Source organism: Aulonocara sp. 'chitande type north' Nkhata Bay, linkage group LG22, assembly GCF_057382095.1.
Source record: "Aulonocara sp. 'chitande type north' Nkhata Bay isolate Kocher_YH1m ecotype deep benthic linkage group LG22, A_spYH_male_GT1.1, whole genome shotgun sequence".
In the NCBI taxonomy this organism is placed as follows: Eukaryota; Metazoa; Chordata; class Actinopteri; order Cichliformes; family Cichlidae; genus Aulonocara; species Aulonocara sp. 'chitande type north' Nkhata Bay.
This window is the reverse complement of record NC_141364.1, coordinates 30,909,746-30,928,650: the sequence shown is the minus strand read 5'-3', so window position 1 is coordinate 30,928,650 and position 18,905 is coordinate 30,909,746. Positions and strand designations below refer to the sequence as shown.

Below are 18,905 nucleotides of genomic sequence, written 5' to 3'. Positions count from 1 at the left end.
CATAAGCAGGGAAAACTCCTTAAAAAACCCTCCGCGTTTTCTCCAAAAACCCTACAATAACTTGTTAGGGTACCCCCTCTATTCCCAAAACCTTATATTCGATAACAGGGAAAATCCTGAAAAAATCCTTAGTCTTTTTTCTCAAATTCAGCGCCCCGCGGCTCCCTTCATGCTCAGCCAAACAAAGCCAAAACTCCTTTTAAAAAAATTCTCCGCGATTTCTCCAAAACCGTAGAATAACTTGTTAGCTACCCCTCTATTCCCAAAACCTTATATTCGATAACAGGGAAAATCCTGAAAAAATCCTTAGTCTTTTTTCTTCAAAAACTTCCCTCTTACTAGCAAGCTCTAAAATTCAACCCACACTCTAAGTTCTACCTCGCTCTTAATCTCCGATCCACAACTTCTTGCAGAGCACAATTTTTTCCTGCTTGTTCGCTCCCCGCTCTGCTCCCGAATGCGCTGCTTACCTCGTTTGAAAATTCCCCCCTTAGACCAACTCCCCCTTACTTCGCCCCGCACATAGCTATTGCACCGCTCCCTTTGCACCCCGGTTAGCCAATCCGCTCCAGGTCCGATTTTATGATCTCCCGCTGAGGTTAAGACTGCCGTCGAGCTCCCAGAAGACCTCTGACTTCAGACATATCAACAACTCCCGCCGCTCAGACTGCTTGCGAGTTCGCATATGGAGCGGCCGATTTCAACAGCAACTTGCGTCTCTTTCCTTATCCGCATATCATTCGGTAAGTGTTAATCTTCCTCTCTAACTACATTTTTGCATTTTCCTTTTTACCATTCTGTCAATCCTTTCATTTAAAAAAATATCATAATGGTTTGTAACACGTACAATACACCATCTGTCCATCCATTCGCTTCCGCTTATCCTTTTTTCAGGCTCGCGCGGTGCGCTGGAGCCTATCTCACGTACAATACACTTTAAAATATATATAAGCTCCACTTTTAACCTGTAAAAGTTTATACATTACATCTCTACATCACCTATCATGGCCTCATCAGGTATCTCATATCATCTTGTTATTGTTATTGTTATGCTCCTTTGATATTTTGCTAGTTTGCGTGTTTTAAAACTCTTTTTGTTTTTCTTTATATTTTTAGACCCAGATGTGTTAACCTGATCCCTGCGAAACACCAGCTCTGCGTGGATTTTGACCGCGAGTGACCGGATGTTGTTTCCGACCTGAGGTTGCCTGAAATGCCGTGAGGCTCGTTTGAAAGATTGCGCCCGAGACCAACTCCGCCTCCAAGGCACGCCTACCTTTAGCTGCCACCAGTGAGATATCAGAGCCGGGCTCCACATATCCAATCAGGAGCACGAACAAGACAGCTTTTGCAGACTCTCCAGAAATATACAAGTCCTTACCAACTGCTCTGCAACCCAGTGTTTCTGGTCCCCTCACGAACATCGCTTTTTGAGATCTTTTTTATGAACCACCAAAAAAGCAATTTTACCCCACAGACTGGGTCTGAGGGCAGCAGCGGGGACAAATGATTGTAATGAAGCGACGGACATTTCATGGCTGGTCTTGCATAATCGTGAGTTATTATGTCATATGGTGATAAGTACATAGTTTTGCAAGAGGCATACAAGCACTGTGGAAAAAGTAATCATAAAACTGTTTTTGTGAACACCCTACGTTATGCTTTAAAAAATGTGATACATGTAATGTGATCATCAAAGAACATGATTTAAAAAAAAAAAAACTTTTATTCTTATGCTTTTAAAGTATGTCAGATTATCTTAAAACACTTATTTGTATGTTATAATGTTTTTCTTACACCATGTGTAATTTTTATAGACACCTTGTTCATTGTATCAATGTGTAATTATGTATCTTTGATAAATAAATAAAATATTTATTCTTGTATTTGTGTACTTTCTGGTAATTCAATAAAAAATTAGTCACATATCGCTCTGATAAACACAGATGGCTGAAAGAAATGTTTGATGGAACAAAGGAAACAAGTGTCTTGCTGCTAAACTTTTAAGTCACCATGGTTTAAATGAGAAAGTCTGTATGTAAAACATGAAAAACTCCATATCAGTGATATCTACAAAGGTGTACTCATTTCTTTGTTATGGTACTTTACTGTTCCAATGAAACAATCAATCAGAATCAGAATCAGAATACTTTATTGATCCCTGGGGGAAATTATTTTTTGTTATCTGGGGGAAATTATTTTTTGTTACAGTGCTCCATTTTAAACCAACATTAAGACAAGACAGACAATACGCTAACTAAGAATAGTACAATATATACATATATATACATACATACATACATAAGTCACTTATAAATAAATATTTGGAAAAGAAACATGTGTAGTTGTAGCAGCAAACAGTGTGTTAAGTGGATGCGTTGTACAGGGAGATGGCCACAGGCAGGAATGATTTCCTGTGTCGTTCAGTGGTGCTTTTCGGTAATCTCAGTCTCTCACTGAACGAGCTCCTGTGACTGACCAACATGTCATGGAGTGGGTGGGAGGTGTTATCCAACATTGTCTTTATCTTGGACAGCATCAAGTACAGACAACAAGTACAGAAGACTGCATCTGGATCTGAGGGCAGCAGTGTTATGGTGAAATTTAACTTGTTCTTTTGTGTAATTGCACATAGCCCATCACAGGACCCCTTAGTAAGCTGTACAGCATAAGTTTTCAATTCACTTTTGTCAGAAAACTTCACAGTATGAGAAGTTACAGCACAGTTTCTCCAAACGTGTGGTTCTTTTTCAGCCAGCGTGCTTTTAGAGCATCTACATTAGCTCATGTAGTAAAAGTACAATCAGTAAGTGTACTTTAACATTTGAGATTCCGAGTCACTCTTGCTTAGATCATGTGAACTATATCATGAACCTTTTTTTGTATAATGCATCAAACCTGTTCAAATCAGTTTATTTTCAATTTATTTTAACTAATCTAGAGACAAGCAAGTCCTTTTTAGCTTCTGTTATGCTTTTACCTCTCACGTGTTAAACTAGATGTTAGTGTTCTCAGAGTTAACATGTCTCATGTTGCCATGTTGTATTTCTAATACCCAGCCTCAGTGTTCGCCCTGTTCACCCTCAAATCCAAACACCAATGATCTAGATATTCACAAAATTCATAAGGAGATTCTTAAGGTCTTAAGTTTTGTTGTTTTTATGTTTTACATAAAAAAAACTTCACATTTTTTATATTTTTAAACGAAAGTGACATGCAAGGATATTTTTCTTTAGTGATGTTGCTTCAGCAATCTCAAATACTAATTCTGGGAATTTTTATGGTCAAACTATGTGATTTTCCAAATGTGTGTGTGTGTGTGTGGAGTAAAATGACCTTCTTCTCATGATGCTGTCACCGTGAATCATTCAGGATTAACAACACAAATTGTATCGATAGCAGAAACAGTCTTATAACTTATAATTCTCACACGTTACCGCTAGTTTTACAAACGCAGTCTTCTTCAGCTCTGTTTATGTAGCTTTTATGAAACTGATTTTCCATAGTACAAGTAGAATTTAATTTTTCTTTGCTCTCCAGTATAAATGCAATAATTTGCAGGCTTTTTACTGAAACTCTCACAATGCAACACTCAATGCTCAGAGCTTCATATATCAACAGCTCTGAAAATATCTTCTTTTTTTAAAGTAATGTAGGACAGGATCTCTCACTCTCTGTGTCTCAAAAAACCCAACTAAACTGGCAATCACCACTAAACAAATGGAAGTAGTTTATGGCTTTTTTATCAGCTGCATTTCTTTCATTTATGTATTGATCACATTGTTTATTGGTAATGCTTTTAGGTCACTGTTTTAGCATGTCTGCCTCACACCCCATTTAAACAGTTTGACAGACAGTGGGGTCTGGTAAGGAAGTTGGGGGAAAGACAAAAAGGTGTGAAAACAGCTGTGTACTGCCTTCTTTCCTGTAGGAGGTATTTAACTGAGAGCCATGCTCAGTGAGAGACTCTGCTCACCCTCTGTCCCAGCGATGGCAGTCCCTCACCAAGCTCGATTTCTGTTCTTTGTCTTGATTAAAGAATGTTAGCTACCGCTCATCGCTTGTCTGCAGGCTTTATTAAATGGAAAACTTCCACAACAACCTCTAAACAGTGGTTTATGGCTTTTTGTCACCTGCAACACCATGTAACACTTGGATGTTAGATTCTTTTACCAGTCAGTGTTGTTAGCCCCAACCCCCAGGCTCCAGGTGTCTGAGCTCTAACCCTGGCTGCCAAATGTCCCCCTGAGGCCTTTGTGCTTTTTACCACCAGACTAAGTTTGTATTCCTATCTACTAATATTATTTTATTTTTTATTATAGCACAAGGTTCAGTTAGGTTACTACTTTGACTTCCTCAATTTGAGCACATTTCTGACCCGATACTTTATCAAACTTTTACTCGAGTGTTTTTGACACTAGCAGCTGTACTTCTACTTAAGTAAAAATTGCCTGCACTTTTGCCACCTCAGTTGCCACTTTTCTGGAGTTTGTACAGTTTTTATATTGAAACGTTCAATATTTTACGTGTTATCCTTGATCACAGTTCTAAACAAGTTAACTTTCTTCACTTCAAAGTAACCCAAAAAAGAAACTATATGTCCAGTTCTCTTTACTCCAAACTGGTTTAAGGCTATGCTGTTGTTGTGATATGGCCATACAAATAATATTAAGTTTAATTAATCTTAAAAAAAAAAGGCTGCTTCATGGCTACCTGTTCAGAGAATTTGCAGACTTTTATGGAAACTGTCACAATGTAACACTCTCACTGTATGAGAATATAATAATATAATAATAATTTTTTTAAAAATGCATATAAATCGAATTAAAGTTTCCCCCCAAGGCATGCAGCATGTGTTTGTGGCCATACTGAACGTTACAAAAGCACAAGTTTAACTAAACAATTTTAATATGGTTTAATACATTTTTAAACACATGAGCACGGAGCCCGAGAGAGCACGGTCCGGAGACACGGGCGCGCCCCCGCGCACCCAGACACACAGCCTCGGGCGCGCGCGGGCGCGCGCACACACACACACTGACCCGCCACCAGATGGCGTTTTTTGAGCATAAAAAAATTTATTTTTTTTAAATTGCTTAAAGAAATAAAAGAATGCTATTTTGATATATAAGAAACTTTCTAAATAATCAATTATATTTTTATGAATATCATATTTTTAGGAATATCATATTTTTATTACTTCCTTAATTACTTCCTACTCCGGAAGTAATTACTTCCGGAGCTCATGAATAATTCATGACCTGTCAGTTTGACAAGAGGGGTATAATATCACTCTCTCAAACAATATCATGACCAGCAGCTTTTAAGGCTTTGGCTCCAGCAAACATCAGCTGATACTAGAAATTAATATTAAATACATTCTAACAACAGCTGATCAAGCTTAAATGTGCTGCTGTTGTTTATCCGCTGGTTCATGATTGAAGTATCAACAGGAGAGGGAGGGGGGAGAGAATGAGAGAAGTAATATTAATATTTTCTCTCAATACATGATGATTCCGTTTTTACAGAACGGTTGGCAACTCTAATAACTAATTGTGAATAAAATAAAGTTCACTATCAGTAATATCATAGCACCCGTCTAGCAGTATAAAAAAATCCGTCATGCTAGCTGGTACGCAGTACGAGTTATTTTAACTGGGAGGAAATAAAAATGTGAAAATAAACTACAACTAAACTTGGTTTATATCTGACCCACTCAGACCAACTTCTCACCTGCCCCTCGGACCGGCCGCGCCTCATGTCTCTCCTCCTCCTGCCTCCCTTATCCCTGATCCACCTGCTGGCCTCCACCACTTGCTAATGTTACTGAAACTGTGGAAGCTCCGCCATAGAAAACAACTGAGTTCTTTTTACACATCTGCCAACATCTGGCCAATCTGGCCACCACCTGTCATTGTTTATACCGTTACAAAAAACAAAGCAAAACGAAACGAAAAATCCCCATCTGCCCACCAGGCAAATGCCCAGTATGCCCCGTGGCCAGTCCAGCTATGCTCACGACTGCTAGTACTGCTCACTACTGAATTATACTGCTAATTGGGAATAAAATTGATGAACGCCAGAAAATAATTTGGATCATGTCTTTATGAGACGTAATATCATCACCTGAGCTCTGTAAAGCTATTTAAATATTGCTAGATTATTGTCCTCCCTTAACAAACATGCTACTTCTATCTATACAGAAACTTGGTGGCTTACTGTGTAAGTCACATTTATAAGGAAAAGATTCATAATCAGGGAAGATCATAATCGGGGTATGTCCACATTAATAAGTGACAGAGAGCGGAACTAACAGCCCTCCCGTTGTTCAATAAAAATGATTTAAATATAGCTCATCCGAGGGTTACTCACACTTTAACGATGGTATGGAAACCAAAGGATCCACAGAGAAAATGTGTTTTCTTAAATTGTGTAATCTGTAGTCTATGATGCAATAAACAAGCTTTGTCCTGGTGTGACTGATTTCGAAATGGGTTGTTTCCAAACGCGAACATGGGTACGTGAGGAAATCCGCGCAAACTACCACACCTTTGTCAGAGATGACGGTATCACGTTCCTTGGTAGCAAACGAGTATGTCACGCTTGTTACCTGTGAGTGAAACGGTGAAAAAGCTCTCACCGATAGAGTCTACGCATCGTTTGTACGTGTATTATATGAAACTGAACCAGAAAGCGATTTCCTCGTAGATCGGGTAAGTCATTTATAAAAGTATAATATTTTACCAGATGATGCGGTAAAAACAGCTTAATCTTCGCTGATGTTATTTTCTTTATTATCTTATAAGTGAATAGAAATGAGACATGGCTAAGTGTGTTGTAATGTTGCTTTATATATGATGACTTTCTAAACTATAACTTGTTATACTTTGCTGATTATATCACCACACACTCTGTCTGCAGATTGTTAATGTTTCCCAGTCAAACATCTAGAATGATTTCAAAATCAAAGGTGCTGGTTTTCCTGCTGTTTTTCACTGGTATTGGTGTGTATGTCAAAACGGGCTACCAATTGACTCATTATGCTGTGGACCAAAAGCTGTGTGCTTGCATAAAATGTTTATCAGAGGATAAGCAGTTGCTTCTGGATCGATCGAATAGAAGTGTTCAACCATTTTTGACTGCAAACTTAAACCTCTCACAGAATGAATTCAACTGGTGGAAGGTAAGTAGTCACCAGGAAAGGATGACATTTTTACCCCCCCCCCCCCCCCCCCCCCCCCCCTCCCAGCTCATTTGGTCTAACAACAAAGTTTATTTGAAATGTCTGACAGGATTTGCAGGCTGAAAGCCGTAGCTTCAGAGTTTATGAAACAACAGTGGCCAACTTGTTTCAGATCTTCCCAAAGAATCCAGATGTTATACAACCCAAATATGACCACTGCAGGACTTGTGCTGTGGTGGGTAATTCTGGTAATTTAAGGAGATCGCATTATGGACCGCTGATAGATTTACATGAAGTTGTCATAAGGTACTTTCTAAGCTAAAGCAATTTTTCTTTACCATTAAATTCAAATTCAAATTTTATTTGTCACGTACAGTCATACACAGTACGATATGCAGTGAAATGCTTAGATATGCAGTGAAATGCAGTGAAATATCCCCTCCTACACAAAAGATCCAAACTGATGTGAAATATATCCCTTTGTGCTTTTTAGAATGAACACTGGTATTACCAGAGGCTTTGAAAAAGACGTTGGAAACAAGACAACTCATCATGTCATGTATCCAGAGAGTGCTGTGGATTTGGATGACAACACCCATTTTGTACTGTTTCCCTTTAAGATACAGGACTTTGAGTGGCTCATTAATGCCTCTACAACAGGATTTACTGGAAGGTGAGTTCTCTTTTTCAGGGCTACATGCACATGTATTTGACATTTATTTAACGAGACTCAGTGTCTCATTTACAAGAGAGACCTGTTTTAGACAACATAATTAAATGAAAATAATAAAATAGAAAAAATAAAATAGCAAAATCTGCCTCATTAAGATCAAGTTCCCAGTGATGAAAATCAGCACTGGGACGTCTTTTAAATCTACAAGCAAAATCAGTTAAGCGAGAGAGCTCAAAGTCTTTCTGTAATGTATTCCACGAAGACAGACTTCAAATGATGGCACCTTTAAGCTCTCTACAAACTGATTATCCTGAAATCATACTATGACTACATTTTTATGCAACATGCAGACAGATGAAGTGTCCTCATAACAACTCATCTTACTGTAGTTCATTTACGTATGCTTTTGTACTGTTCTTAGGATTGTGACTTAATATAAAGTAAAAATTAAAAAATTAAATAAAGACTCTTAATGCTTGTTGAAAAGTTATTTTATGTAAACCATTTTTAGGCAGTTGTGCAGCCACTAATTTGGGCACATGAAAATCATACATTCAATCATACAATCATTTTGTACTTTATTTTGTTTCAGATAAAATATTCTGATTTCATTTGAGCTTGCCCAGCTTTCTTCTTGGTCCCACCAATGCCACCCCATTAAAAGAAAAAATAACACTCTTAGGTTTAGATGTTACAGTCAGCATACACTACCTTCTTCTCTCCCAGCTGCTAAAATTACCACACCTGCTACTAAGCAAATTATCTCGAAATATTTCCCCTAGATTGTCTTGCAGTACAGAATTTACATCAAATGCAAAAATAGAATGCCACTGCATGAATTCAACATGTACGCAGATTAAAAGGATTTGGCTGATGGATGTAGTGTGAGGTGATATAAGGTGAATTTCTGTATCAAACCATTACTCTGATCCTTCTCCATGTTCAAGACGGACCATGCCTTTTTTAGCTTTGTTTTTGTTAAACACCTACTTCATATTTTTCAATGTCATGCTGTTTCCAACAGGTCATATATGCCAGTGAAATCAAAGATCAAAACTAACAAGGATTTGGTGAGTAGCGTCAATGGCAAAGCTTCCTGGTGGCAATGGTAATATTTAAAAATAAAAGCTGTTTAAAGGCTCATTCTAATTTCTAACAGGTCATGGTGGTAAATCCAGCTTTTATGAAATATGTACATGAGGTTTGGCTTGGAAATAAGGGACGTTATCCATCCACTGGCTTTATGGCTTTGATTCTTGCACTTCACATTTGTGATGAGGTAAGTACAAAGTTTTCAGTTTCTGAAGTGCCAGACGTACAAAATAAAATATGTTTTTCATTTTCATACAAGCTGGTCCATTTGAGTCTTTGCTAATTTGTTCTTTTGTTCTTATATTGCTCTCCTAAATAGATGTGCATTTCAAAAGTTCAAAATGTCTTTGGTGAAGATCAGAGCAGGTTTACCCACCAGTACCACTTGATTAAAAACTCTGGTTTAATCTGTGAATGGTTAAATTTCAGTTCACATGCCCTATGAAAGTGAAAGCTGTTGCAAGTATTTCTGATGTGTCCCCTTCTTAAATTGACTAGACTACAATCTAGAAGACATTCCTTCATGGAAAGCTTTTTAGCTAAACCTCTCAATAAGAGGTTTTGTCATTGTATACTCATGGTATAATCATAGTGTTTCCATTTAGTGCTCAGGTCGCTGTCCAACTGTTCATTTCATTTTTCAGCAGCCATTGTTTGGATTTTAGTTAAAAAAGGGACATTTTGTTCATGCATTTGTTTCCCATTCATTCATATGTTCATTTTTTGTCTTCCTAGGTTGATGTGTTTGGTTATGGCGCTGACAGTGATGGAAACTGGAGTCACTACTGGGAAATACTCACAAACAAAAGGTTAAGAACTGGAGTACATCCTGGAAATTATGAGTATAACATCATCCAGCAACTAGCTCAGCAACAAAAAATTAAGTTCTATGAAGGCCTAATGAAAAAAATGTGATTGAATGCCATACACTCAGTAAGGAAAGAACTGAAAGCCAAATGGATGTGTATCTACAACTATAGTAATTTCCTAACCCTCCTAACTTGACATTGATATTAGGAATCTTTAGGAAGGACTAGTAATCATGAAAGGTGTTACGTTAAAGAAGTCTTTGGATATGTGACATTTTGGTAGGTCGCCCCCCCCCCCCCCCAATCCATAGCTTAAATTAACCATGTAAAAAAATGTACCCAGGGGTCATACTCTTTAGTAGTTTCTAACATCTATGGTTCTTAAGAAATGAAGTATTTTCTTAAGAGTTGGCAGAATTACAAGAAGACAGACAACAGCAGTATTATTCTTAGTTAAAGTAAGCTGTTTGCATGAAAAGGAAAATGGTGCAGTAAAGTAACTTATAACATAGAGGGTGTTTAATTCAGTCACCAAATATTTAGATTTGTAGAATTTTACAGGGTTGATCTCCTTAAACTTGCGTTATTGTTATTATGCAAGTGGAGAGCTGTCATACTCTCAGAGTAGGAAGGACTCAAACACACAAACACAAACAGAGGCAGGCAGTCTTTTCTTTCAAGCTTCAAACATGGAAGTATTTGAGTGTTTTGCAATTACAAAATTTAAATTAGAATTCAACAAATTTGACTTTTAGACTAATGGATCACAAAAGTTTAAAGTTAGATATGTCATTATAGATGATGATACATAGAGGGTGCTCTTTTACGTCTTGCTGAAGCAGAAGAAACATGTAAAACATAACACATTGGGTTATGTGTAACTGTAAACCTACACACAGTCTCTTTTCTCCTGGGACTTATACTTCCAACAGGCAGTATTCCTTTCAAATTCATGGCTTACAAGAGAAGAAGAAGCTGTTTAGAACAAACAAAAATGTAAATATATAAAATCAGATAGAGTGGCTATGAATGTAATGACAAGAATGCAAAAGACAAATGATGAAAACCTGGAAAGCCAGATGCCTGGAAATCAAGGGGATAACATAGGGAGACAAACAACCAATCAAGCTAACATCCAGTTATCTTGAGTGGTTTAAAATAGCTAATTTTAAAATAACACTTCACCTAGAATCCACACAGTGACAAAGAGACCACAAGTCATCAACTGTCAGAAATTTGAAAAGATTTAAAGATTATTTGTAGTTTACATCCACTACCTGGCCTTGTTACACAAAAGCTGACAAAATAATCAGTTTCCTGTGCTCAAGTAAAAGGCATATGAGCAAAATAATTTGTTTGTTGTTATGACCAGGGTAAAAAGATGAAACTGACATTTGCCAACTTTTAATTGTACTTTTGGATGCTGAACATTGGAATTATATGACAGTTGTTAAACAGGTCAGATTAACACGCTGTGAAATTGCTTCTTTTTAGAGAGTCCATCTAAGAATTCTTGCCATTGGTCTATGTTGAGTCAGTCTGTTTTTTTAAAGCAGAAAACCTGCAGAAACAGGTAATGGTAGTGTGATGATATTTTTGCTGAAAACTACCATGTGCTTTTCTTCCAGTTTAGGACAGAAAATGATTGAAACAAGAAGCTAACAATGGAAAAAAAAACTATAACATAAAAAACACAATTGTGAGTTATTTTTCTGAATGACTGAAAATTTGGTTTAACCTTAGTGTACTTAAAGTTGTTATTGTGAGTTTCCCCATTCTATTTTGGCAACAGGAAGAATCTGTTAGCTAGGTAGCAAAGTGAATCTGTAATTTACTTTAAAATGAAAAAAAAAAGAAAAAGGTTTGCTATTCCTTCCTATTATGTAAGGGGTCATAATCTAGAGAACAGGAAACTACAGAACACAAAGTTGATTTCCTTTTCTGATATATCAGGCACACTGAAACAGTGCTATAATCAGAGTTAAACAACTACATCGCTTAATGAATGAATTGATCACTGAATGAATCTTTACAGTAATAGACTGAAAGGATTCGTGGTGATTGTTTTTAAAATATATAATAATAATTTTTTTAAAAAACATTTTACACCTTTCCTTAGGTATTATCCCATAAGGGTATGGATAAAGTAAGCAGGTAATGTTTAGACCTTCCACTAGCTTTTTGAAGAACTAGTTGTCATTGGAAGATAAGACACACACACACACACACACACACACACACACACACACACACACACACACACACACACACACACACACACACACACACACACAGCTTGAAAATGTCAAACAAAATAACTCCTGTCAGTATTTTTTATTCTTTGCGAAACCAACCACCACCACACCAACTGCTAAAGGGATAACAGAAAAGATAAAACCTAGTAGACTGACAGCTAATCAAGCTGACCAAAAAAGAAAGTGCGATAAAGATGATAGCACTTAGGAGTTGAATGATCATGACTACTAACCCATTAAACGAAAAGCATTGTGCATTCAGTCATTTTCTAAGCAAAATCCTAGGTGGAACAAAAACAAAGTATCTCCTAAGAAAGAAAAGATGATGCAGCTCAGTACAGATGAAATTAAAGCCTTTGAGTGTGGTAAGGGCCATACCTTGGAGGGCCTGAGATGTTGCCAGAGGGGGTGGAGACATATAGACACAGACGAACAGGTACACACAGACACAAACGTTTCAACTTTGAAAGTTTGTTAAGTTAACATTTTATTTATTCCAACTGTTAGTTTGTTTAGTTTACTTTGGTTGAACTCCCCTTACTTACCTGTGTTCCAGGAGCAAAAGGAGGAAGTGCTGTCTCACTTCCTGTGTTTATAGGTTCCTATTTAGTTCTGATGTCTCAGGAAGAGACCAGGTGAGGGAGTAGGTGGGTGGGGTGGGGGGTGAGGGGGGTTGTAATTTAATAAAGTCAAGGGTTTTGTTTGCTTGAGAGTTATATGTGTTGTTGTAAAATGTAAGAGCTATATCTTAGAAGTGTGTTTTATTGCTGGTAAAGAGGAGCATCACAAGTAAATGATTATGATGGTAATGTTTAGTCTTCTCAATTGAATGGAATAGGCCATAGGAGAACATTGTATTTGGATAGCTTGAACTAGAACTAGTGATGGCCAAACGAAGCTTTCTGAAGCATTGAAGCTTGTGTTAAAAAACGGTTCATTAATCGAAGCGTTTTAAGATAGTCCTCTCTGGTGACATCTGGTGGCCAAAAATATGAAGAACGTCTTGAATGTAGAAATTAAAGTGTACTGCTTCATTATTATGACTGCCCACTTTACAGAGTGGACTACACAATTCTGTCTGATACTGGGCTAACCTTGTGTTGCTTTGAACATGTATTTTTTGGCTGTTTTTTTTCTATTTGTTTAATAAATACATTTGATCAATAAACTTCTTTTTAGTTAAACATGTACCATGGTGTGGTTGCTCTTTGCTTGCGGCTTCTTGATGTTGGTAAATACAATAGATGAAAAATACATGTATAATGTACAACACCTTCTGGAGGATGCATCTGTTGTGAGGTCCTGCCTATGTGTGCAATTAATCACTGGACAGCTGGACAGGTATGTTTATAGATAATATTGTATTAGGCCACTTTTCCTTCACATATTTTTCACCAGTGGGATCACTGAATTTGGCAATGTACTTTACAGTGAGCAGCAGCATGCTCGCATTTAAGTATATAATTGTTTGCAATGTAACAAAGATTACCCAACTTTTTAAATGATCTGTAGACCTCTTGTCAAATTAATGACCCACCAATATGTTCCATTTATTTGTTTAGTCACCAAATATTTAAATATTACAACTTTTACAAGAATAATCTCAAAGTTTTATTATGACCCACCAATATGTCCCTTGTGTTCAGTAAAGGGCAATATAGGATTCATGTTTTAGTGGCCTTAAGAACTCATTAACCACTTATCAGTGTGAAAAGGATCACCCATTCAAATCTACTCAAACAGAATAACAAGGGTAAATAAAATGCTCTTAAGCAAAAAAAGTGTGTTTTAACATATATATATAATATAGTTTGTTGAGTCATTCTTTAGACTAACTTGACAGTTCTTAATTTTCTGAAAATCTATAAAGGTTTTAACATTTTCTTTCTGTTAGCTACATATGAATAAATAAATAAATAAATAAATAATTAAATGAATAAAAAAAAGGTTTGTGTACAAATGAAACTGGACAGTTCCTCAAGCCAATTCCACAGAGAAAATAAAATGTAAAAATAAGATAAAATGGAAACAAAAACAAAAAACTCCATGGTCCTGCTCCCCAGTCGATGCCATACCTATTATATTTAAAACTTGCTCATTATGTAAGTGATCATTATCAAGTTACAGAATAGAACCAAACAGAGCACATGAAGTTGATTATGTTTTCTGTTGTGACAGGCATTTTCAAATGCAGTATTTCAAGCAGAGCTCAGAAATTAAACAAGAAATGGATTTATGAATCAATAAATGAATGTATCTACCAATTCATCAGTCATTCAATATTTTCACAACAATAAAGTGAAATGATTTTTGCAAATGTCTCCCCAGTATGAACTCAAAAACCACAATAAAGGCATTTGTGAGGTAAACTGGTAATATTTAGACTTGCCATTTGCCTTTTGAAGAAGTGCTTGTATTTGGCTTTTTCATGGAAGTTCTTGGCCAGATAACAACAACATAATACATAACAGTAAAAAGTCTGAGTCAGAAGAGACAAACTAATGTCTGACCAAAGACTGCTGGCCTGAAAGAGCAGGCTACAGTTTTTCCCTTTTTATGGGACATTGGCAAACACTGGACAGCCTCTTTTGAGCTCATCCTTCATCCAACCAAGGTTCACGAAACTCAAGAGATTCACATCTAGAACAAATAAAAAGGATTAGGCTTAAAACCAGACAACCAATTAGTCATTTAACTGATTAATGGTTGAGACATTTCTGTGTGATTGCATTTGTAACAACTGAATAAGTGTTGATTAATCACTGCTGTTAGTTTTTTTTTTTTTTTTTGCTGGAGCACCACACAGCCCTTGGATCGGTTGAAGATGGTTTTGTTTTGGAGGCTGCAGACTCTTGTACTGGAAATTTCTTTAGTTTATGTATTAATTAAATCACTTTAGTAATAGTAGTAACACTTTTGTACTCAGTATAGAAAGCTCACTCTTGGCATCAGTTGTATGCATGTGGAATGTGATCAAAAGTGGGGTCCAAGTTTTATTGCACCTTCACAGCAGACTCATTTTCCTCTTGAGGGCTCTGGACATCCTGTTGCAGATGAGATGACGGTTGGTCGGAACTGTTCCTAGACTGAAGAGATAAGGATCTGTTAATAATTGATCTGCTGTGAAACGTTCTTTGTTTGGGAAGTATAAAGGGATCAGGGTGATGTCTTTCACTCAGAAAAACGGGTTAGGTGTGTGATCTGAACATTTTTCTCCACTGCAGTGTTTTTCTTTTCTTTTTTAAATAAACCTCACTTCAAAAGCCACGCATGCCTGTTGTTTGCAGTTTTATTCAATATTTTCCATAACACTCTCAACACTGAATATCCAGCAATGACGAGCTCACCTGAAACTTCACACCTTGGCTCATGTGATTAGGTAGAGCACATGTGTCAAACTCATGGCCCGCAAGCCACATCCAGCCCGGCGTACATTTATATCCGTACCTCTTGATGGATCTCAAGAAGAAAAGAAGAGGCTGTTGAAGGAGTGTATGGTGAAAAACAATTATATCCTTTCTCCTAACACTCACTCATCCCTTACTCAGGAGAAGCTAAGATGAAGCAGCATTAGCTTAATGAAAAGCACTCACCGAGACACAGATGCATAAACAGTCACCAGAGACAGTGAAAATATTTCACACCACATAACAAGATATATTACACTTTACAAAGCTCTTTAAAAAAAAATCTGTTCTTCACGTGAGCAAATAAGTAAAATCATCTGTGTGCCAACAGATAATCCAGTTTTCCCACTTAGACAGAACCATCAATGCTGTTTGAAGTCAGACGTCCTTCATCTTCCATCCATTCTCTTTTGTTGCGTTTGAACTGGAGCCTATCTCAGCGGTCACAGGTCAAAACACTCAGGTCACCACTCTGTCACAGATACTTGTGAAAGGTGCTATGGAAAGATAAAACTGATATTACTTTTGAAATGACCAAATATATTGAGTCATTATATTTGTCCATCCATCCATCCATCTTCATCTGCTTTATCCGAGGCCGGGTCGCATTACTGCAGCTGCAGCCCCAATCCGTCTGTCGATCTCCGGCTCCCTTCTCCCATCACTCGCGAACAAGACCCCGAGATACTTGAACTCCTCCACCTGGGGCAGGAACTCATCCCCGACCCGGAGTGGGCACTCCACCCTTTTCCGGCTGAGAACCATGGCCTCAGATTTGGAGGTGCTGATCCTCATTCCCGCTGCTTCACACTCGGCTGCGAACCGTTCCAGTGCGAGCTGGAGGCCCTCACCCGATGAAGCCAACAGAACCACATCATCCGCAAAAATCAGAGATGAGATTCTGAGGCCACCAAAGCGAAAGCCCTCCGCCACTTGCCTGCGCCTAGAAATCCTGTCCATAAAAATTATGAACAGAACCGGAGACAAAGGGCAGCCCTGGCGGAGCCCATCGCCCACCGGGAACGAGTCCGACTTATTGCCGGCAATGCGAACCAAGCTCTTGCAACGGTTGTATAGGGATCGAATGGCCCGTAGCAATGGGCCAGACACCCCATACTCCCGCAACACCTCCCACAGGACACCCTGAGGGACACGGTCGAATGCCTTCTCCAAGTCCACAAAACACATGTAGACTGGTTGGGCAAACTCCCATGCACCCTCAAGTATCCTCGAGAGGATAAAGAGCTGGTCCAGTGTTCCGCGACCAGGACGAAAACCGCATTGTTCCTCCTGTATCCGAGGTTCGACTAGCGGACGAACTCTCCTTTCCAGCACCCTGGCATAGACTTTCCCAGGGAGGCTGAGGAGTGTGATCCCCCTGTAGTTGGAACACACCCTCCGGTCCCCCTTCTTAAAGATGGGGACCACCACCCCGGTCTGCTAGTCCACAGGTACTGCCCCTGATCTCCACGCAACATTGCAGAGGCGTGTCAACCAGGACAGCCCTACAATGTCCAGAGCTTTCAGGAACTCGGGGCGGACCTCATCAACACCAGGGGCTCTGCCACCAAGGAGTTGTTTACACAGTAGCATCCCCAGGCTTCTACCTTTCTACCTATAAAACCCGGAGAGCAGCCAAATGGCTGGTAGGCTTTTAGCTAAGCTTTAGCTTCAGCCAAGTGGAAGCTAAATTGGCTAGTCATTCATATGTATATTAGGTTGTTACCTGGGAATTCTGGAGGGAGGGGAGTGGGGGTGTGTCAATGAGGGAGTGGGGGAGCTGCTAAAAGCTGTGAACTTCCTTTTGTGTTCGTCTGATGCATTCTCAATCATCCAGGGAAATAAATCTCCAAAAGTCACCAACTTGGAGTGTTTCAGTTTGCCATCTTAGGGAGAAATCAACACACATGGGTGTATGTCCTTTGTTGCTGAGATTGCTAAGAGAGACTTTGGCGAGATCACGCAAAAATAACTCGGGATCTCGCAAAAGTTTTGCGAAATCTCCCAAAACAAACTCAGGATCTCGCAAAAGTTGAATTCCAACAATGGCGGCAGCTACTTAGTTGTAATATTACTCTTTCTGGGTCACAAAATACACTTTTAAGATATTTTGAGGCATGAATGTAGTTGTGTAAACGTCAGATATTTGCTCAGTTTACAAGACATCGCATATTTGCAAAAGTGCTCAGACGTTTTCGGAGATCTGACACCCACCATCTCAAAGCTAACGGGAGGTCAAGACCTACTACAGCCGGGAGGAACACCGCTCTCCCGGCACATCGTGCCTTGACCTCCCGGTCGGCTTTGAAGAGCTAAAACTAAAACGAGATGAGCACACTTTGTCTAGGGTGCATTTCTGAGATTTCACACAACCCAGGATTCAAATCATGAATACATAATGGTATTGGATTTACAACATTATAAATGAAATGTGCTCTATTTGGAAGCAGCAGGCCCCCCCCTCCCCTTTTGACGGGTTGTGTGCGAGACTTTAAATCAGGGGTAGGCAACCTTTCTGATGACGAGTGCCATTTAAAATTTCCTCAGAAGTCCTGTGCCATATGATTGTATTAGCAATAAATCTAATAACGCTCTATATGAACAGTTACACAATATATAGAACCACTGATAAGAGAAATAAACTGGGCCAATATGGCATGTTTGTTAATATTCAACCCAACCCTTGAACTCATTCATGTCACCTAAAAGGTAAAACTGTTTCTCCATCACCTGTTCAGCTCTGATGATTCAGTAAGGACATCTCCTGGTTTCATCTGCATGTTTCCCGCTCACCAGATAACCAAACCAACACCATGACCAGCAGGTTTGAGCTGTGGCTCCAGCAAACATCAGCTACTAAAAAGAAATATTAAATAAATTCTAACAACAGCTGATCAAGCTTAAACGTGCTGCTGTTGTTTAGCGCGACATCCGGCGGTTTCCTCTTTCTGGCGCAAAGTGGGCGATAAACAAACAAGAGAGAAAAGCCGATCAGCTGATCATTGATCAGTTTCATGATTAAAGTAGCAACAGGAGAGAGAGGGGAGAGAATGAGAGAAGAGGCAGCTGTGCAGCTCCAGCTTTATGTCTTTTTCATTGTAGCTGAAGTCCGGGACAAACTGCGTCCCTTCTCAGCTCAACACCAAACGTGTAATATTTTCTCTGGATGCGGGACGATTCCGTCTTTTTACGGGACGGTTGGCAACTCTACTAACTAACCTTATGAATAAAATAAAGTACAGTTATTGTAACTGACTATAAAAAGTCAGCACAACAAGAATAAACTGCACCTAAACTTGGTTTATATCTGACCCAGATAGACTGCAGGTCATAACTTCTTACCTGAAGTTCAGTTCACCTGACACTCGGACCGGCGGCTGCCTCGGGTCTCTTCTCCTGCCTCCCCTTTCTCTCATCCACCTGCTGGCACCCACCACTTATTAATGTTACTGAATCTGTGGAAGCTTAGCCACCACCAAACAACTG

General features: G+C 38.7%; 1 protein-coding gene across 3 annotated transcripts; it reads left to right on the top strand.

The window, feature by feature from the left end:
- Nucleotides 1-6,570: 6,570 nt before the first annotated feature.
- Nucleotides 6,571-10,211, top strand: LOC147304458 (CMP-N-acetylneuraminate-beta-galactosamide-alpha-2,3-sialyltransferase 1-like). Of its 3 annotated transcripts, none has more exons than XM_086279707.1 (7): nucleotides 6,571-6,713; nucleotides 6,922-7,183; nucleotides 7,356-7,489; nucleotides 7,677-7,856; nucleotides 8,881-8,926; nucleotides 9,016-9,135; nucleotides 9,684-10,210. In XM_086279707.1, the coding sequence occupies exons 2-7, from the start codon at nucleotides 6,929-6,931 to the stop codon at nucleotides 9,861-9,863; spliced, it is 915 nt and encodes a 304-aa protein (XP_086135833.1). In that variant the 5' UTR covers nucleotides 6,571-6,713; nucleotides 6,922-6,928; the 3' UTR covers nucleotides 9,864-10,210. The 3 variants fall into 3 exon arrangements, with proteins under 3 accessions (XP_086135833.1, XP_086135832.1, XP_086135834.1); XM_086279706.1 differs by having other exon boundaries at nucleotides 7,293-7,489; nucleotides 9,684-10,208; XM_086279708.1 differs by lacking the exons at nucleotides 6,571-6,713; nucleotides 7,356-7,489 and having other exon boundaries at nucleotides 7,051-7,183; nucleotides 9,684-10,211.
- The last annotated feature ends 8,694 nt before the right edge of the window (nucleotides 10,212-18,905 follow it).